This window comes from Nilaparvata lugens, chromosome 4 (assembly GCF_014356525.2).
Source record: "Nilaparvata lugens isolate BPH chromosome 4, ASM1435652v1, whole genome shotgun sequence".
NCBI lineage: Eukaryota > Metazoa > Arthropoda > Insecta > Hemiptera > Delphacidae > Nilaparvata > Nilaparvata lugens.
In genome coordinates, this window is record NC_052507.1 from 38,994,725 (window position 1) to 39,009,829 (window position 15,105).

Below are 15,105 nucleotides of genomic sequence, written 5' to 3' on the forward strand. Positions count from 1 at the left end.
TATTTCTTATTTTTCACACTATCTGTCATACCAGGCGTTTTTTTGAATTTATTATTTGTTTGATTGGAATCATTTTTGAAGTAAGTGGCGTCATATATAAGCTCCCTCAACTTAATACTAGCTTCATTTATATTTTCTGGCAATAATACATTTCTACATCTGAGATCTAATTTTTCTATAAATAAACTATTTCCGTTTTTTCTACTCCAAAATAATTTTGGTGCTAGTGGCAAACAACAATTATTCTCTAGAGGTTCACTACATTCACAGTTAACGGTCGAACATAAGGGCAAATAATCCGAGAAGCTTGCTGGTATGACACTGAAATATTTTGCTAAACTTAAACTATCTAAACTAACACAACATAGGTTGATTACTGACGCTCCTCTATTATTAATAAATGTGAATTCTCCCAAAGCATCTCCCATTACTCTACCATTTAATACAACAAAATTGAACTCCTCACAAAGGTTTATAATTTTTCTCCCTTTTCTATTTAACACTTTATCTTTAGATCTGTGCTCATACTCTATATCTGTGCTATCAATTGAGAGTTCAGTTGGCAAGCACTGCGCTTCTCCCACCTGGCCATTCATATCACCTACAATAATCATACTACTAGTATCATCACAGGAGATCAAGAAATCACACAGAGCACAGTAATCAAATTCCTATTCACTCTCTAGACCTCCACTCAAATAAACTGGAACCATGCACAAATTATTTTCCAACATAAATAAAACTTCTCTTCCATTTGATTTTTCTATCCTTATAGAGTTTTCCCACCTGGGGAAAAGAGGCACTGTAAAAGTTGGACCACAGGGAAAGAAAATGCAGGAGACAAGGATAAGGTGGTTTAGGCATGTACAGTGACGGGAGGAGGATTATCTTGGACGAAGAGTGCAGGATTTGGTTTAGGATGGTTGAAAGGACGAGGTATACCTATGATGAGGTGGGGAGATAGAATAGCGGCTGACTTACGGGAGAGTGGTTGGAGGAGAGAGGAAGCATTGGATAGGGCTTTGTGGAGAGGCAGAATAAGAGGAAGGAATGCCGACCTCATATAAATGGGATAAGGCACAGCCAAAGAAGAAGAAGAATAGAGTTTTTCCACCTGTCCCTAAACCTAGCGCCGCAGTGTGGGATGGTTTCTCACAGCTTGGTGTTGTCATTTGTGATGGGTATCTGGCTTGGAAGTGTTTCGGCCGCATTGCAGGATGACTGTTAATGGTAGCTGGAAGATCAACAACTGTTTTTTTTTTTTGTTATTTTTCGTGATAGAGATATTCTGATTGCAGATTCGTTCTCAGCGACCCCAAGTTTAGCCTGTAGGCTCAGAATGTCAACAATGTTTTTGAATAATTAAAAATCCTCATGAAAAGTCATTAATAATGGTAGTACACCACGTTTCTGGAAACTTTTTACTGGTGACTGGAGTTATTATTGATTATAGGTAACACAAAAATCAAAATAATTGTGAGAAAGAAAACTGCTGATGAACAGGAATAAGACCGCCACTCCATAGTTCTATTGTCTCGGCTGCTTGGCTGAGCCTGGCTGGAGGGATCAAATAACCGACTGGATTGATCTTTCGTCTGTCCGCTAGGCAGAACTATGCAGAGATGTTACTGCGGCCGCTCGCATTCCCACCAATGCTGCTATTATTTGCTGTCTCAGCGCCTAGTCCGAGTCAGACAAGCATCCAGCCTGCACTGCGGAGCTAGGTTAAAGGCTATTAGTTGTCCCTTCTTAGCTCTACCAAATCTACTATCCCTTGTAGCAAACTCCCATGAGAAAATATATCCTTTCAAAAAATGTTCATAAATAATTTGCTCTCCTTCTTCTATGAAAGTTTCTAACAACACAAAGCATTCATATTCTCTCAAGTAATTGAATAGTTCAAAGTGACACTTGACCTTTAATCCTGCTATATTATAAACAAAAATGGCAATGATGGCATCACCTCAGGCCTCCTCAGTCCTTTCTGCCGACACCATCACATTCACAGATCTGCGTAGTATACTATTGACAGTCTCTCCATCACATCCCAGCACTTGTTGCAGTTTATCCTTGCCACTGTGGGTGTCGCATTTCAGTCCGTTCCCATCCCATAGAAATGCCACGTTGCCGACTATTAGACGATCATGCTGCACAATCACTCGCTTATCCGGTTGCACTTTCCATATTTCTTCTTTCATTGCAAATAAGCGAGATCTCACTCTCCTGATTTCAAACGAGAAGTCCTTATGTACGATAAAACTTGTCCCTTTGAGTTTCTTAGTGTTATTAAGTATGTGGTTAATATCAATGTCGTTTGGAAAATGTGCTATAAGAAAGCCTCCATTTCTCATCTTTCTCAATGAGTGTGCGCGATTCACCCATCCAAGCCTTGCATTCAAGTACTCTACACAAAAGTTTTTAACAACTGTCACAGGGTTGGACACATTCAAATCATACTTGAGTCCCTTGAAAATGAGATTATTTCTACTGCTCTTATCTTCTAACCCGACAATACGTTTATGCAAAACACTATTTTCTACAGTTAGAGTATTTACCTAGCCTTTCATTTCGGTATTCTCCTTTATTAAATCTTCTATAGTAAATTTCATAGCTGTTAAGTCCTCTTTCAATGCTGGTTTATCGAATTTCAAATTAAAACTATTTATCAACCGACTTTCAAAGTCCTGCATGATTTTTTTAACTCACTGTTCTCCATCAGAGAACTTAGGGTTCACTGATTCAGTGTTTTTCTTCTTACTTTTATGAATGTTCGGTGAACTTTTTGGCAGTTCTCGCTTTCCTGTAGATGATGGCGTTGGTGATGTTTCCTGCTGTTTCCCGGTGCCTCCTGATGTTCGCGAAAAATCAATACGGTACTCTTCTTGCTTATACCAAATAACTGATGCCAATTATACGATTAATCGAATGAAATTGAATTGAGGTTAGAAACACAAAATTCTAAAGCCATTCAACAACCAAAACAACAAACTGATATGCCTATCAGAGCAACAGCAAAACACGTCCGTTCAGTTTGGCTGTCACTACTCAAGAGAAAGAGTAACGCTATCCGCTTTGTTGAATGATAGACAAGAACAGCAATACCATTGCTAATCAAACACTGCCATTATAACATGGACCTCACTGTAGTCTTGATTGGGTAAACAACTGAAAACTTCTTATTTTTACGGTAAATACAATACAGTGTTTTTTGAAGTCATTATAACCACCCAACTCGATCATGAGTTGATGTTGAATTTTATAATCTCCAACGAAAATATAAAATTGAAACAATTTTTAAATCAAATCAATTTTTGGTTATGGATAAAAAATTCTAAATTACTATCCGTAATTGAGTTGAGTTAAAAAGTATAATGTCTTATAAGCTAATCTGAAGACAATTTTTGCGTTTTATTGAAATTTCAAATGTTATGCTACTCACATACAGACACTAGACTAGTTATTTGTGTATTAATTGTTTTATATTTTGACGAAGTCTGTCTGGCGACTGCCGGTCATGGACTGAATTTACTGAATTACTGAATAGACTAGGTGAGGATTGTAAAGCTGGATGCTGAATTTCCACATAGGCATAACAGTATTATGGAAGAGAACTGCACAGTGAAAATATCATTTTCATGAGTTCTGATTAGACTATACAAACTCAGCACAGCCGAGCGAGTAGGACCCATAAAATATAGGACTATAGAGAACTCCATGAAAGAAAATCTGAGACAAGAAATCAGGACTGCGCAGAATCCATCACAAGAAATTGAAAATAAACTATCCACAGAAGACACTCCATCGTTACATCTCGAGTCTGACACATCTTTCTTTGAAAAAACATCAACTCCACATTCTCAGTCCACTGATAACAAACTGAGTCCAATTGAAAGTCCTATTAATTGAAAAGTCATATTAAAACTTATGGGAATAATATTCTTATATTCTCACTTATACCTGTCACTTTCACTGATATGTGGGAATCAATCTTTCTTCATCTTTTTATAACATTTTTCAAGTGTTTGTTTTGATGAAAAGTCTTGTAACAAATGGGCTCCCTGATCGTGAGCAAACGGCCATGTAAATTTTGAATAGAAATTTTAATGATCATGATTGTATGGAATGACATAGCCTATAGCTTCGTGGGCCTATACACATCCCGGTCTGCATATAATTTTGAAGACATATCCCATTCAGCTGGTCTGCTTTCAACTTCAAGAATGAACCTTTCTGTATCAAATTGTTCACCATTCATTACGACGACTTCAACAGACTACTGTACTGAACTTGGTTTGAATTGAAACTGAACTTGAGATGATTTTCTGGTGGTTGGTAGCTGGTGGCTCTAGTGTGCAATGACACATAATAATCAATGGTATGACGTGGTGGCGCGACAGTCTGGTGGCTAACAAAATCGGCGGCTCGAGCCACCACATTCCTGGAAGCTCGGCTGGTGGCTCTAGAGTGCAGTGACAGATAAGAGACAATGCTACCACGCTTCCGTGGAAGCGCTTCCATGGTGGCCCAGTGTGCAAAGGTCCTTATAGGCTTGAGACAGTGCTGTATCTCTGGATTTTCAATTGATCATTATCAGTGGAAGTAATTGGGATGAACATTTAAAATTAAATGATGGTGAAAATGGGGTACTTATTGATCTTTTGAATAGAATAAATGATTGGAGTAAATTCAATTACCCTTTGATTATAGGAATTGATTCTTTTAACAATCTTGGTGAAACTTATTTTGATATTCCTGCCACTGAACTCTTGAGTACTGTCATAGGAGCTAGAGATTTGAAGTTCATTTTTATTATCGAGGTTATTGTGAAATTAATTTTCTTAATATACCTAAGCTATCTGATAGTCCGGGAGTTGAGTACCCTGTAGGATTCTTTGAAGGTAATAATAAACGTGAAGCATTCATAAACTCTATGATTGAATTACGGACCCTACTTCAAAACACTGATAACGAAAATGCTAAAATATATAAAAATATTCTTCTTAGGATCACGCATAGAAACATGTCAATATCAGGTGATGAACTAATAAGCGTCCTGAATAACAATATGAACATCTATGATAATAATTTGAAAAGATTCCTATTCAAAACAAACTCTAAATACCGAATGGGATATTGCTTGGAGCAGGGTGGAAGTTACGTAGAATTTCAAGAGGATACTTTAAAATTCTCTACTAAAGAACGATATGTTTTAGTCACACGTAATACTACACTTATGCTGAATAGCGAATTAATAAAAACTATAAATAGAATAACTCTTCATGAGTGTAAACTTCCTAAAATAAAGTGGTATGACGGTGTTCCCGGCTGTGGTAAATCTTACTTTATAGTCTCGCATCATGAGCCTGGCAAGGATCTAGTACTCACTCAAACACGGGCAGGTATTAAAGCAATCCGTGAAACTGTCATTGAAAGGTATGGTCGAAAACATTGTAATCGTCTTAAGCTTGATTACAGGACAGTTGGCTCATATATAATAAATCATAATCAGAATAAAACATACGATAGAGTTTTTATTGATGAAGCTCTACTTATGCATGCGGGTTACATCGGTTTTATTGCTAACTTGAGTAAGGCCTCAGAAATAATTGTAGTTGGTGACGCAAACCAAATACCCTACATTGAGAGAAGTAATTATGCCACAAGATGGCATAAAATTTCAGAATTCTGCGAACCTTTTACAAAACAAACGGTAACTCGTAGATGTCCTATCGATGTTTGTTTTGTCCTTTCCACTGTCTATGAAAATATTACGACGCTTAATGAAAGAGCTATCTCAATTCTGCCTACTTACAGAAATGGGGAATACCATCTGATACAACCCGACACTTTGATATTAACATTCACCCAAGAAGAAAAACTTATGGTGGGTGATACTATAAAGTGGAGAGAGGATGTTGCACTTCACACAATCCACGAAGCACAAGGGCTAACTCATAAAAATGTTATTCTAATCAGAATTAAGTACAAGGAGAATGAAATCTATAACAGCATGCCCCATGCGATTGTTGCCTTGTCTAGACACACTGAAACTTTCAGGTATTTAACAACCAGTCTGGTAGATGATGCTGTGGACAAACTAATTAAAAAACTTAAATTCATAGATAGTGAGGGGCTTGTTGAATGGAACAAGGAAAAGAGAAGTGGACCTGATGATATAAGTTATGAGTGACACTGAAGAGGTTCTTAATATTTTAGAAACAGAAAATGAAACAGATGTAATCGACGATTATTTGAACTATCACTTTCACGAGGACAGAAATAAAGATGCTGAGTGTTTCAATATTATGTCTATGAATATACGTAGTTTGAATGCTAATTTCGATCAGTTTATTTGCTGCCTCAATGAATTGAAAACTGATATTCACATTATAATATTAACTGAGACCTGGTTGACTGCAGATATGCCGTTCATTTTCAACATTCCTGGATATACGGCAATAAATAAGTACACTAAACAGAATAAATGTGATGGATTATGCATGTACATAAAAGATTGCATAGGATTCAATGAAGTTTCACTCGATATCTCTGATGCCAATGTAGTTAGTGCTGACTTAAGAATTGATGATTTTATTGTGAAGGTGATTGGGGTTTATAGATCACCAAGTAATCAAAATATTGATAATTTTCTTAATAGTCTGAGTAATGAAATCAGTAAAATTCCTAATGGAATAAATGTATGTGTGGCGGGAGACATGATATAAATACACATTCAACTAGTGTTCCTGTTCAAGATTATCTGCATATTTTCAATAGTAATGGCTATAAGTCTTACATAAATGGTGATACCCGAGTAACAACCACAACAAATTCTTGCATTGACCACATTTTTATAAAAATTCAGGCAACCATTCTATGTTCACTAAAGGAGTTATATTAGGACAACCATAACTGACCACTACGCGGTTGTACTGAACTTGGTGAAGGTCCCTATCAATAAGGATAATAGAAACGTATTGATAAACACATTAACTAGAACCAACTATCATGCACTATTGGAACGCATAAGGAATGAAGATTGGGGAGAAATCTATACCGTGAATGGAAGCATTGACACTATTATGGATAAATTTGTCGATCGTTTGACCAGTCTCATCAATCAATGCAAGAAGGTAAAAGTGATACCTAACAGACTTCGTCCCCTGAAGCCCTGGATATCTGAAGGCATCGTAAGATCAATAATCACGCGGGACAAAATGCATTCTAGACTCAGAAGAGATCCTAATAACAATATCTTAAAGAATGAATATAAGGCTTATCGTAATGGTTTGAATAAGATCATAAATCATGCAAAGGAAGTCTACTAGAAAATTGAAAATTGTAATAACAACAGCATGAAGTTGTGGAAGTGCATAAACGAGGTTATAGGTGAGGCCAGTATCAAGGAAAAGAGTACTGAACTTGATGCTCACTCCCTCAACAATTATTTCACAAATGTGGGTAAATTACAAGCTCAAACTATCAATATCCCTGATAATACTGGTGATCGATTTCCTGCAATACAGATCGATAATACGTTTTTTATGAGACCAACGTGCCCAGTTGAAGTTGAGGCAACTATTAAAAATCTAAAGAACAACTGCAGTCCTGGTATTGATGGTCTAGGTAATATTACGCTGAAGAAAATAGCCAATTTTATATCTCAACCTCTCGCTTTCATTTTTAATAGATGCTTTGAGGAGGGATATTTTCCCGAGCACCTCAAATCAGCCAAAATAAAACCTCTATTCAAACAAGGTGACCCGACTAATCCCTGTAATTATAGACCGATTAGTCTTATCAGCAACCTTGCTAAAATAATGGAGAAACTAATAAAGTCAAGAGTTGTTTCTTTCTTGAATCTTAACAAAATAATCAACAAGAACCAATTCGGTTTCCAAAATAGTAAAAGTACATCTGACGCTCTAATAAAATTCATCAATACTTTATCTGATAAAATAAACTCCAATAAGAAAACTATTGCGGTCTTCCTGGATATACGCAAAGCTTTTGATACAATACCTCATAATACTTTGTTCAATAAACTAGAGTCCTATGGTTTCAGAGGAGTCTCGCTTAAATTGTTCAAAAGCTATCTGAGTAATAGAACCCAGTCCCTAACCATAAATGATCAATCTAGTGTAACTAACTTAACTTCTTATGGTCTTCCTCAAGGTACTGTACTTTCTCCCATCCTTTTCATACTCTATGTAAATGACTTTTTAAATTTAAGACTTCTAAACTCAACTGTGATATCCTTTGCAGATGATACTGCAGCTATTTTTCACGGAAATTCATGGAATGAAGTTCATACTATAGCTGAAAATAATATGCTTTTAATTAAGAAGTGGTTAGATAAGAATACCTTAAGTTTAAATATTGAAAAAACTAATTACATTACTTTCTCTGCAAATAGAGTAGGGCAGCCTAACGAGAATCAAGATTTGAGACTCCATTCTCAGTGCAATTTAAACTTGGGTAATTGTGATTGTCCCACCATTAAAAAAGTCAATAATACTAAGTATTTGGGAATTATAATTGATGAAAACCTTAAATGGGATGTTCATATTAAATACATATGTAGAAAAATTAGATATTTATCCTTTAAATTTTACCAAGTTAACAGAATTCTTAATAAGAACCACCTGAAAATGATGTATCATGCTCTAGTCAAGTCAATTCTGCAGTATGGCATAGTTGTTTGGGGAGGCTGTTTCAACTGTCATATTGCTGAATTATTTGTAGCACAAAAACTGATAATTAAAACTATATTAAACAAACCCAGGCTCTATCCAACGGATATGGTTTTTAGTGATTTTGAGGTCATGACTATACGTCAATTATACATAAAAACCGTAATTGAGTACTTAATAAAATATAGATCCGATTTTCCTCTCACAATAAACTCTACTCTTAATTATTATAATCTAAGGGCCACTGCTAACAAATATGTAACCTATAACACTAATATGAATGTATAAGGAGGCAATTAATTTACATAGGTACTAAAATAATAAACCTCATTCCGAATCACTTTCTCATGGACAATAAGATCAGCGGAAAAATTAAACTGGATATAAAAAACTGGACATACAGTAATTTCTTCTTCCATTTAGATATATGACTCGAGATTTCTGCTCCAGCATTTTTTTTTTTCATTAGTTTTTTCATTTTTCAGTGGACTCGCTTACCTTTATTTTGAGTACCTATTCCTCTGTTTTCTTCCTTCCCCCTATTTCTCCCTTCCTTTTTTCCTCATTACTTCTCTTCTCTTCTTTGCCTGCCTATTACATGGGAAACCATAGTTGGCTAGGTATCTTCCTCTCTTTTTTTCTCTTCTCCAACACACCCAAACACTAAGCCCATCGTTTTTTATATTTGTAACATTTTATTGTGTTTTATTTGTTTCGTAAATCTTTGTAATTTTGTTTTGTCTTGTTTTGTGTGTTTTTAATAAATTGAATTGAAAATTGAAATTGAATTGAAGAGAGGAAAAAAATTTCAATTCAAATAGGAGTTACCGGCTGGCAGCCTAGACATAGGCTACATTAAGCTTATTTATTTGTTTGATTAGGATAGAATTGATTTGTGGTTTCTTAAATTGATGGCTATCTTAAATTAATTATAAATCTGATAAAAATATTGGATCTTAAAACTTATTATAACTTAGGGCCATCTCATGGGTTAAAGTAAAGTCTGTTATTATAATCCTAGTAAAAATAATATGATAACAGACTGCACTTTAGCCCATGAGGTAGCCCTACAATAAGTTTTGAGATATTATATTTTAATACTGGTAGGCTAAACTGTATTAAGTTAAAAAATGGGTCAAGTTAAGAGGTATCTTTAAACATGCATTTCAAGCAAAGTACTGTAATCGTAACTTAAAAAGTACCTAAATGGTTTATTTACTTGAAAAGTAATAGTACACGGTAGGTACCACTCTATATAAAACTAAATCAAAATAGCAAATACTGTCAATAGAAGAAAGTGAATGTTGCAATCTGCAATAGCAATACATAACACAATAATTGATATTTGAGTAAGGTCAAAAAATACGTTACCGTAAGTACCTAAACCGGCAAGGACAGAACTACCTGAAACTTGTCTGATAAAAATGTCAATAACTTACTTTTCCAATATGATTAATTTATTGAATTAAATGAAAACTACACAATTTTATTAAATTAATTAAAAAGAAAATATAAACCTAAACTTACCTGAAAGCTGAGATTGAGGTTAGATTTTTAGCACGTACAATAATTTTGTAAGGTGCTACTCTTGAAAGTAAACAACAACCGTAACAGTAGTAACTAGTAAGTGAATACTGAACACTTGAACACGAACAGTGAACACCAACACAGAGACAAAACTGAATCTGAGGAGCTACTCTACTCTGACCAACGAGCTAAAATATAGTAGGCCTAAACTATAGAGTGGCCGCTATTCCTGTTACGAATTGAACATGGGCAGCCATGACAGAGAGAGGCAAGAAGCGGCGGAAAATTTGAATGGCCCTATTGATATAATGGGAACTTGCATAAAAGACAAGGTGCAAATCAGTTATATTTAATAAATACTACATTGAATTTTCCTTAATACCTTCAGCTTCATCCATTACCCACAATTGTGGGATCGATGACGTCAAAAAATCAAAACACGTACAAACACATGAAAAAAAAACTGTAACAGTTTCATTGAGCATTTCAAATATATTTATTACAGTGTTAAGATAAGATAAGATCTTTATTCGTCACATTTGTTTGCATAAATACAATATTTATCATGCCAATACAATATTTAACATTTAGCCATGACATGTCAATAATAGGAATACAATAAAACAATTACAAACATAACACATAGAAACACGTCAAAAACTATGAAAAGTTTCATAATAGGATGAAAGGCACATAATAGGATGAAAGTTACTTGAGTCAAGAAACAGTTAGGCATAAAAAAACGAGAGATCTATGGTTGAAATAGTTCTTCAACCTTGTATGGGCAGCTATTGACAAGATAATACTTCAATCTATTTAAAAAACATCCATTAGTAGTGTCATACTTCAAGTAAGATGGAAGCAAATTGAACATTTTCATACCCCTATACCAAGGGCCTCTTCCCACTAGGTCTAATCTAATTCTCGGTAGCTGGAAATAATTTACATTACTTCTTGTTGAATACGTATGCGTGTGTCTGGGTTCCTCAATATTAATTCTATTTTTCCTGATATAAGTCACCAGCTCCTGTATATAAATTGCTGGTACCGTCAGAAGATTATTTCTTACGAAATGCGGTTTGCAACTCTCTCTAAATCCTAATCCATATAATTCTAACAGCCTCTTTTTGCCTCAAGAAGATTCGATCCAATAGAGTCTGGTAACTTCCCCATAGCATTATACTGTACCTAACCACAGAAATAAAATATGCATGGTATACACTCAGGGCTGCTGGAATGCCTGATGACCCTCGAATCACTCTCAATGCAAACAATGCTTTATTCAGCTTCTTCTCCAATAGGTCAACCTCTGAAGCCCATCTCAAAGAGCTCTGGATCCTCACTCCAAGGAATTGTACCTCCTCAACAGACTTCCCAAAGGCGGATTGCGTCTCTGTCTGCTCTTCCATTTGTGCAAGATGAGAGGCATGAAAATACACTATGTTGGTCTTTTCCAGATGCATCGTCAACCCATTTGACTGAAACCATGCTGTTAAAGATTCTGAAGCCTTCAAGATTGCCTCTCTCACCATTTGTCCTAATTCTGGTTCCACTACCGCTGTTGCATCATCAGCAAAAAGTATCATCCTCGAGTCAACACTAGCTGGAAGATCATTGGTATACAGGAGGAACAGTATGGGGCCCAGAACTGAGCCCTGTGGCACACCCAGTGTGACCCTTGACCAATCTGAATACACTGAATGCTGATCTCTCAAAAGTACCTCCTGCTGTCTGCCCTCAAGATATGATGAAATAAGTTTATGTGAGACTCCTCTGAAACCATATTGCCAAAGTTTGTTCAATAGAAGGTCATGGTTAACACTATCAAAAGCTCGAGATAAGTCACAAAAAATACCTGTAGGATTGTGTGAACCATCCAAAGCCAACATCACATCCTTTACCAACTCAAAAATTGCCATCTTGGTTGACTTTCCAGCTCTAAATCCAAATTGTTGGTTGACAAGAATCTGCTGTCTTTGCAAATAGGCTGTTATCTGCTCAAATATTACTTTCTCAACAATCTTGGAGAAGGAAGATAACACTGCTACAGGTCTGAAATTCCTCACATCCTCTGAATCTCCTTTTTTAAATATTGGAATAATGAGGGCATATTTAAGCTTTTCCGGAAAGATGCCCATTTGAAGGACAACATTGATGATGTGTGCAAGTGGCCTTGCCACACATTGGCTAACTTCCTTAACCAGCCTCATCGGTATCTCATCCCAACCAGAGGAGCTTTTATTTTCAAGTTTATTTATGATTTTAAGAATTTCCGTTTCTGTAACCTCCTGGAAGATTAAATTTTCATTTGGAGCACCAACATTGTTCAAGAATCTCATTGCCTTGGGAGCATTAATAGTTGGATTTGTTCCATTGGCATGAGAAGAGAAGAATTTATTGAAATAGTTGGCGATACTTTTCTTGTTATCAGAGACCCCTCCATCAATCCGAATCTTGATATTGTTGGTTGTACAAGATTTCAAACCTTGTGTGTTGTTATGCATCCATAAAATTAATTGTTTGAATTGCTTTACTTGAAGCCTTGGTGAAAATGCCATACAGTAACTGCAAAATTATGATTTTAGAAATTTGATTATTTTTATGCTATTTTGAGTAGGGGATTCAAAAAAACTAGTTTATGAAGACGTCTCTTTGATACCAGCTTACAGTACTTATCTACATTCAAGAATGTCAAGCTACAAACCCCTGCAAGGCAGCCTGGAATATTATAAATAAATCTAGAAATAAACAGTCTGCTCTACCTAAAAATACAAGTCCAGATGATTTTAACAATTTTTTTGTTCACTCTGTTACACAAATTGTTGGAGATTTTACAGGAACTACAGCTTGTGCGGTGAACAGAGTGCCTTTACAGAACTGTGTATTTGAGAGTTGTGTATTAGGAAGAGAGTGACACCTATGGACTTGGTAAAAATTGTAAATGGCTACAAGAGCTCGAAGAGTCATGATGTATATGGCATGTCTACTTTTCTCATGAAAGCAGTAATCTCTTCTATAGCTGTACCACTCAGCAGACTAAATAACAGCTGTCTGGAACAAGGTGTTTTTCCTGACCTACTGAAGATCTCAGGATGATGCCAATCTTCAAAAAGAGTGATATGGAAGAGTTGTCAAACTATCGACCTATATCTCTGATCCATGTTTTTGCAAAGATTATGGAGTCTGTGATGCTTATCCAACTTTCAGCCCATTTTGAGGAGAATTCGCTCTTCACAGAGGATCAGTTTGGTTTTTGCCGTGGGAGATCAATGACTGAAGCTGTGCAACGCCTGGTGGTATCCATACTTGAGGCAATGGAGAAGAAGCACTCAACTGCCATCACCCTCTGTGACCTCACCAAGGCTTTTTATTGTGTATCTCATGAGATTTTGCTGGGGAAGCTCATGAGATATGGTGTTGGAGGAGTGGCCATGAAAACGATGCAGGAGTACCTTTTATGGCGTAGGCAGGTTTTAACTATTAGCGGTGCCAAATCGCAGGAGCTCCAGGTAAAGTATGGAGTGCCACAGGGATCAATTCTTGACCTGCTGTTGTTCCTCATTTTCATAAATGACCTTAGTATGGATGGAGAAGCCCTGCTGTTTGCTGACGATACAACTCTCATTGCACAAGAAGAGGATCCACGATTGGCTGTACTGAGGTCTGCTGAACTGTTGGAGGAGGCGAGCACATGGTTTAGGGCAAACAGACTGTATATGAATGGAGAGAAGACACAGAATGTTCTGTGCACCCTGAGGCATGGTCTACCTCCTTTTGGTGGGCCTGAGGTTAAGCTCCTTGGATTCATGGTTGACTCATCACTGATATGGGACCAGCACATTGATATGATATGTAACCGACTCTCCAAAGTAACATATCTGATACCGAAACTGAGAAGTCATGTTCCGAGGAGTTACCTGGTTACTGCATACCATGATCTGTTTCATAGCCACATCAACAATGGGATTGCACTTTGGGGGCATGCAAGTGGATGTCACAGAATTCTCCTGCTACAGAAGAAAGTGATTTGTATAATAACACCATCACCATACTTGGAGCATTGTCACCCGCTGTTCAGGAGGCTGGGAATACTCACTGTCTTCAATCAATATGTGCTGAACTCCCTTGTACTTCTGAAAGGCCAACTTCACACACTCCAAGCAAGAGGCCAGATAGACAACTATTCAACTAGAGGGAGAGGCAAAATTGACCTTCCCTTGCTACCCAATGCACACATAAAAAATCTACAATAGACTTCCACTGCATGTGCGGGAGCTGGAGGTGAGAGTGTTCAAGAAAGTGCTCCGAGAGAAGCTAATTAACCTCCCTCTCTATTCTTTGAGTGAGGAGGAGATTGTATGTTTTGTCAGTCTCTTCGATCGGCCATCTTGAGATTAGTGTACATATTTGAACTTTTGTGTTTTCATTAATTGAAAATATCTATCCGGTATATACACTGGTCATGGACAGAAGAAAAATTGAATTGAATTGAATACATTATCTCAAAGTTCAAAACAAGAAGGCAAAGTATGATGATCAAAAAAATAACAAACTAAGGCCAGTATTAGACGGTAATATTTCTGTCATATGCAGATCATATGAGATAAGTTGTACAAAATCATATTTCCATCTCTTTTTTCATGTTACCGTCTAATACTATTATTATCTAATACCGGCCTAACATGATCATATAATAAAAGCTGATGTCTATAGTTCATTCCAGTCGAGTTTGCAATATCATCATCATCATAAATATTATAATTAGTCATAGAAATTAATTTAATTCACGAAAACACACCTATTCCTGCAGTGGCAGACTGGCAATAGAGGCTCTTCTTGCCTCTCTCTGTCATGGCTGCCCTTAGTTCGCCGTGTAGCTCATTGA

At 36.4% G+C, this 15,105-nt stretch overlaps 2 protein-coding genes across 4 annotated transcripts in view; one reads left to right on the forward strand and one right to left on the reverse strand.

The window, feature by feature from the left end:
* Positions 1–10,426, reverse strand: part of LOC111048929 (UDP-glucose 4-epimerase) — an 89,499-nt gene extending 79,073 nt beyond the window's left edge. Inside the window, exons 1-2 of one of the 3 annotated variants that reach the window (XM_039427458.1) lie at positions 10,221–10,380; positions 10,065–10,103 (exon numbers count right to left, since the gene is read on the reverse strand). The gene's annotated coding sequence lies outside the window, so the exon portion shown is untranslated. Of the gene's footprint in view, positions 1–10,064; positions 10,104–10,220 lie in introns of all 3 variants that reach the window. The other 2 variants (XM_039427457.1, XM_039427456.1) reach the window with 2 other exon arrangements.
* A 3,063-nt stretch (positions 10,427–13,489) lies between these two features.
* LOC120351046 lies at positions 13,490–14,473 on the forward strand. Its single transcript, XM_039426985.1, has one exon. The coding sequence runs from the start codon at positions 13,490–13,492 to the stop codon at positions 14,471–14,473; it is 984 nt and encodes a 327-aa protein (XP_039282919.1).
* The last annotated feature ends 632 nt before the right edge of the window (positions 14,474–15,105 follow it).

What these genes read in the sequence shown, in the direction of transcription:
- LOC120351046 (XM_039426985.1), top strand. Translation starts at nt 13,490, where the DNA reads ATGACTGAAGCTGTGCAACGCCTGGTGGTATCCATACTTGAGGCAATG.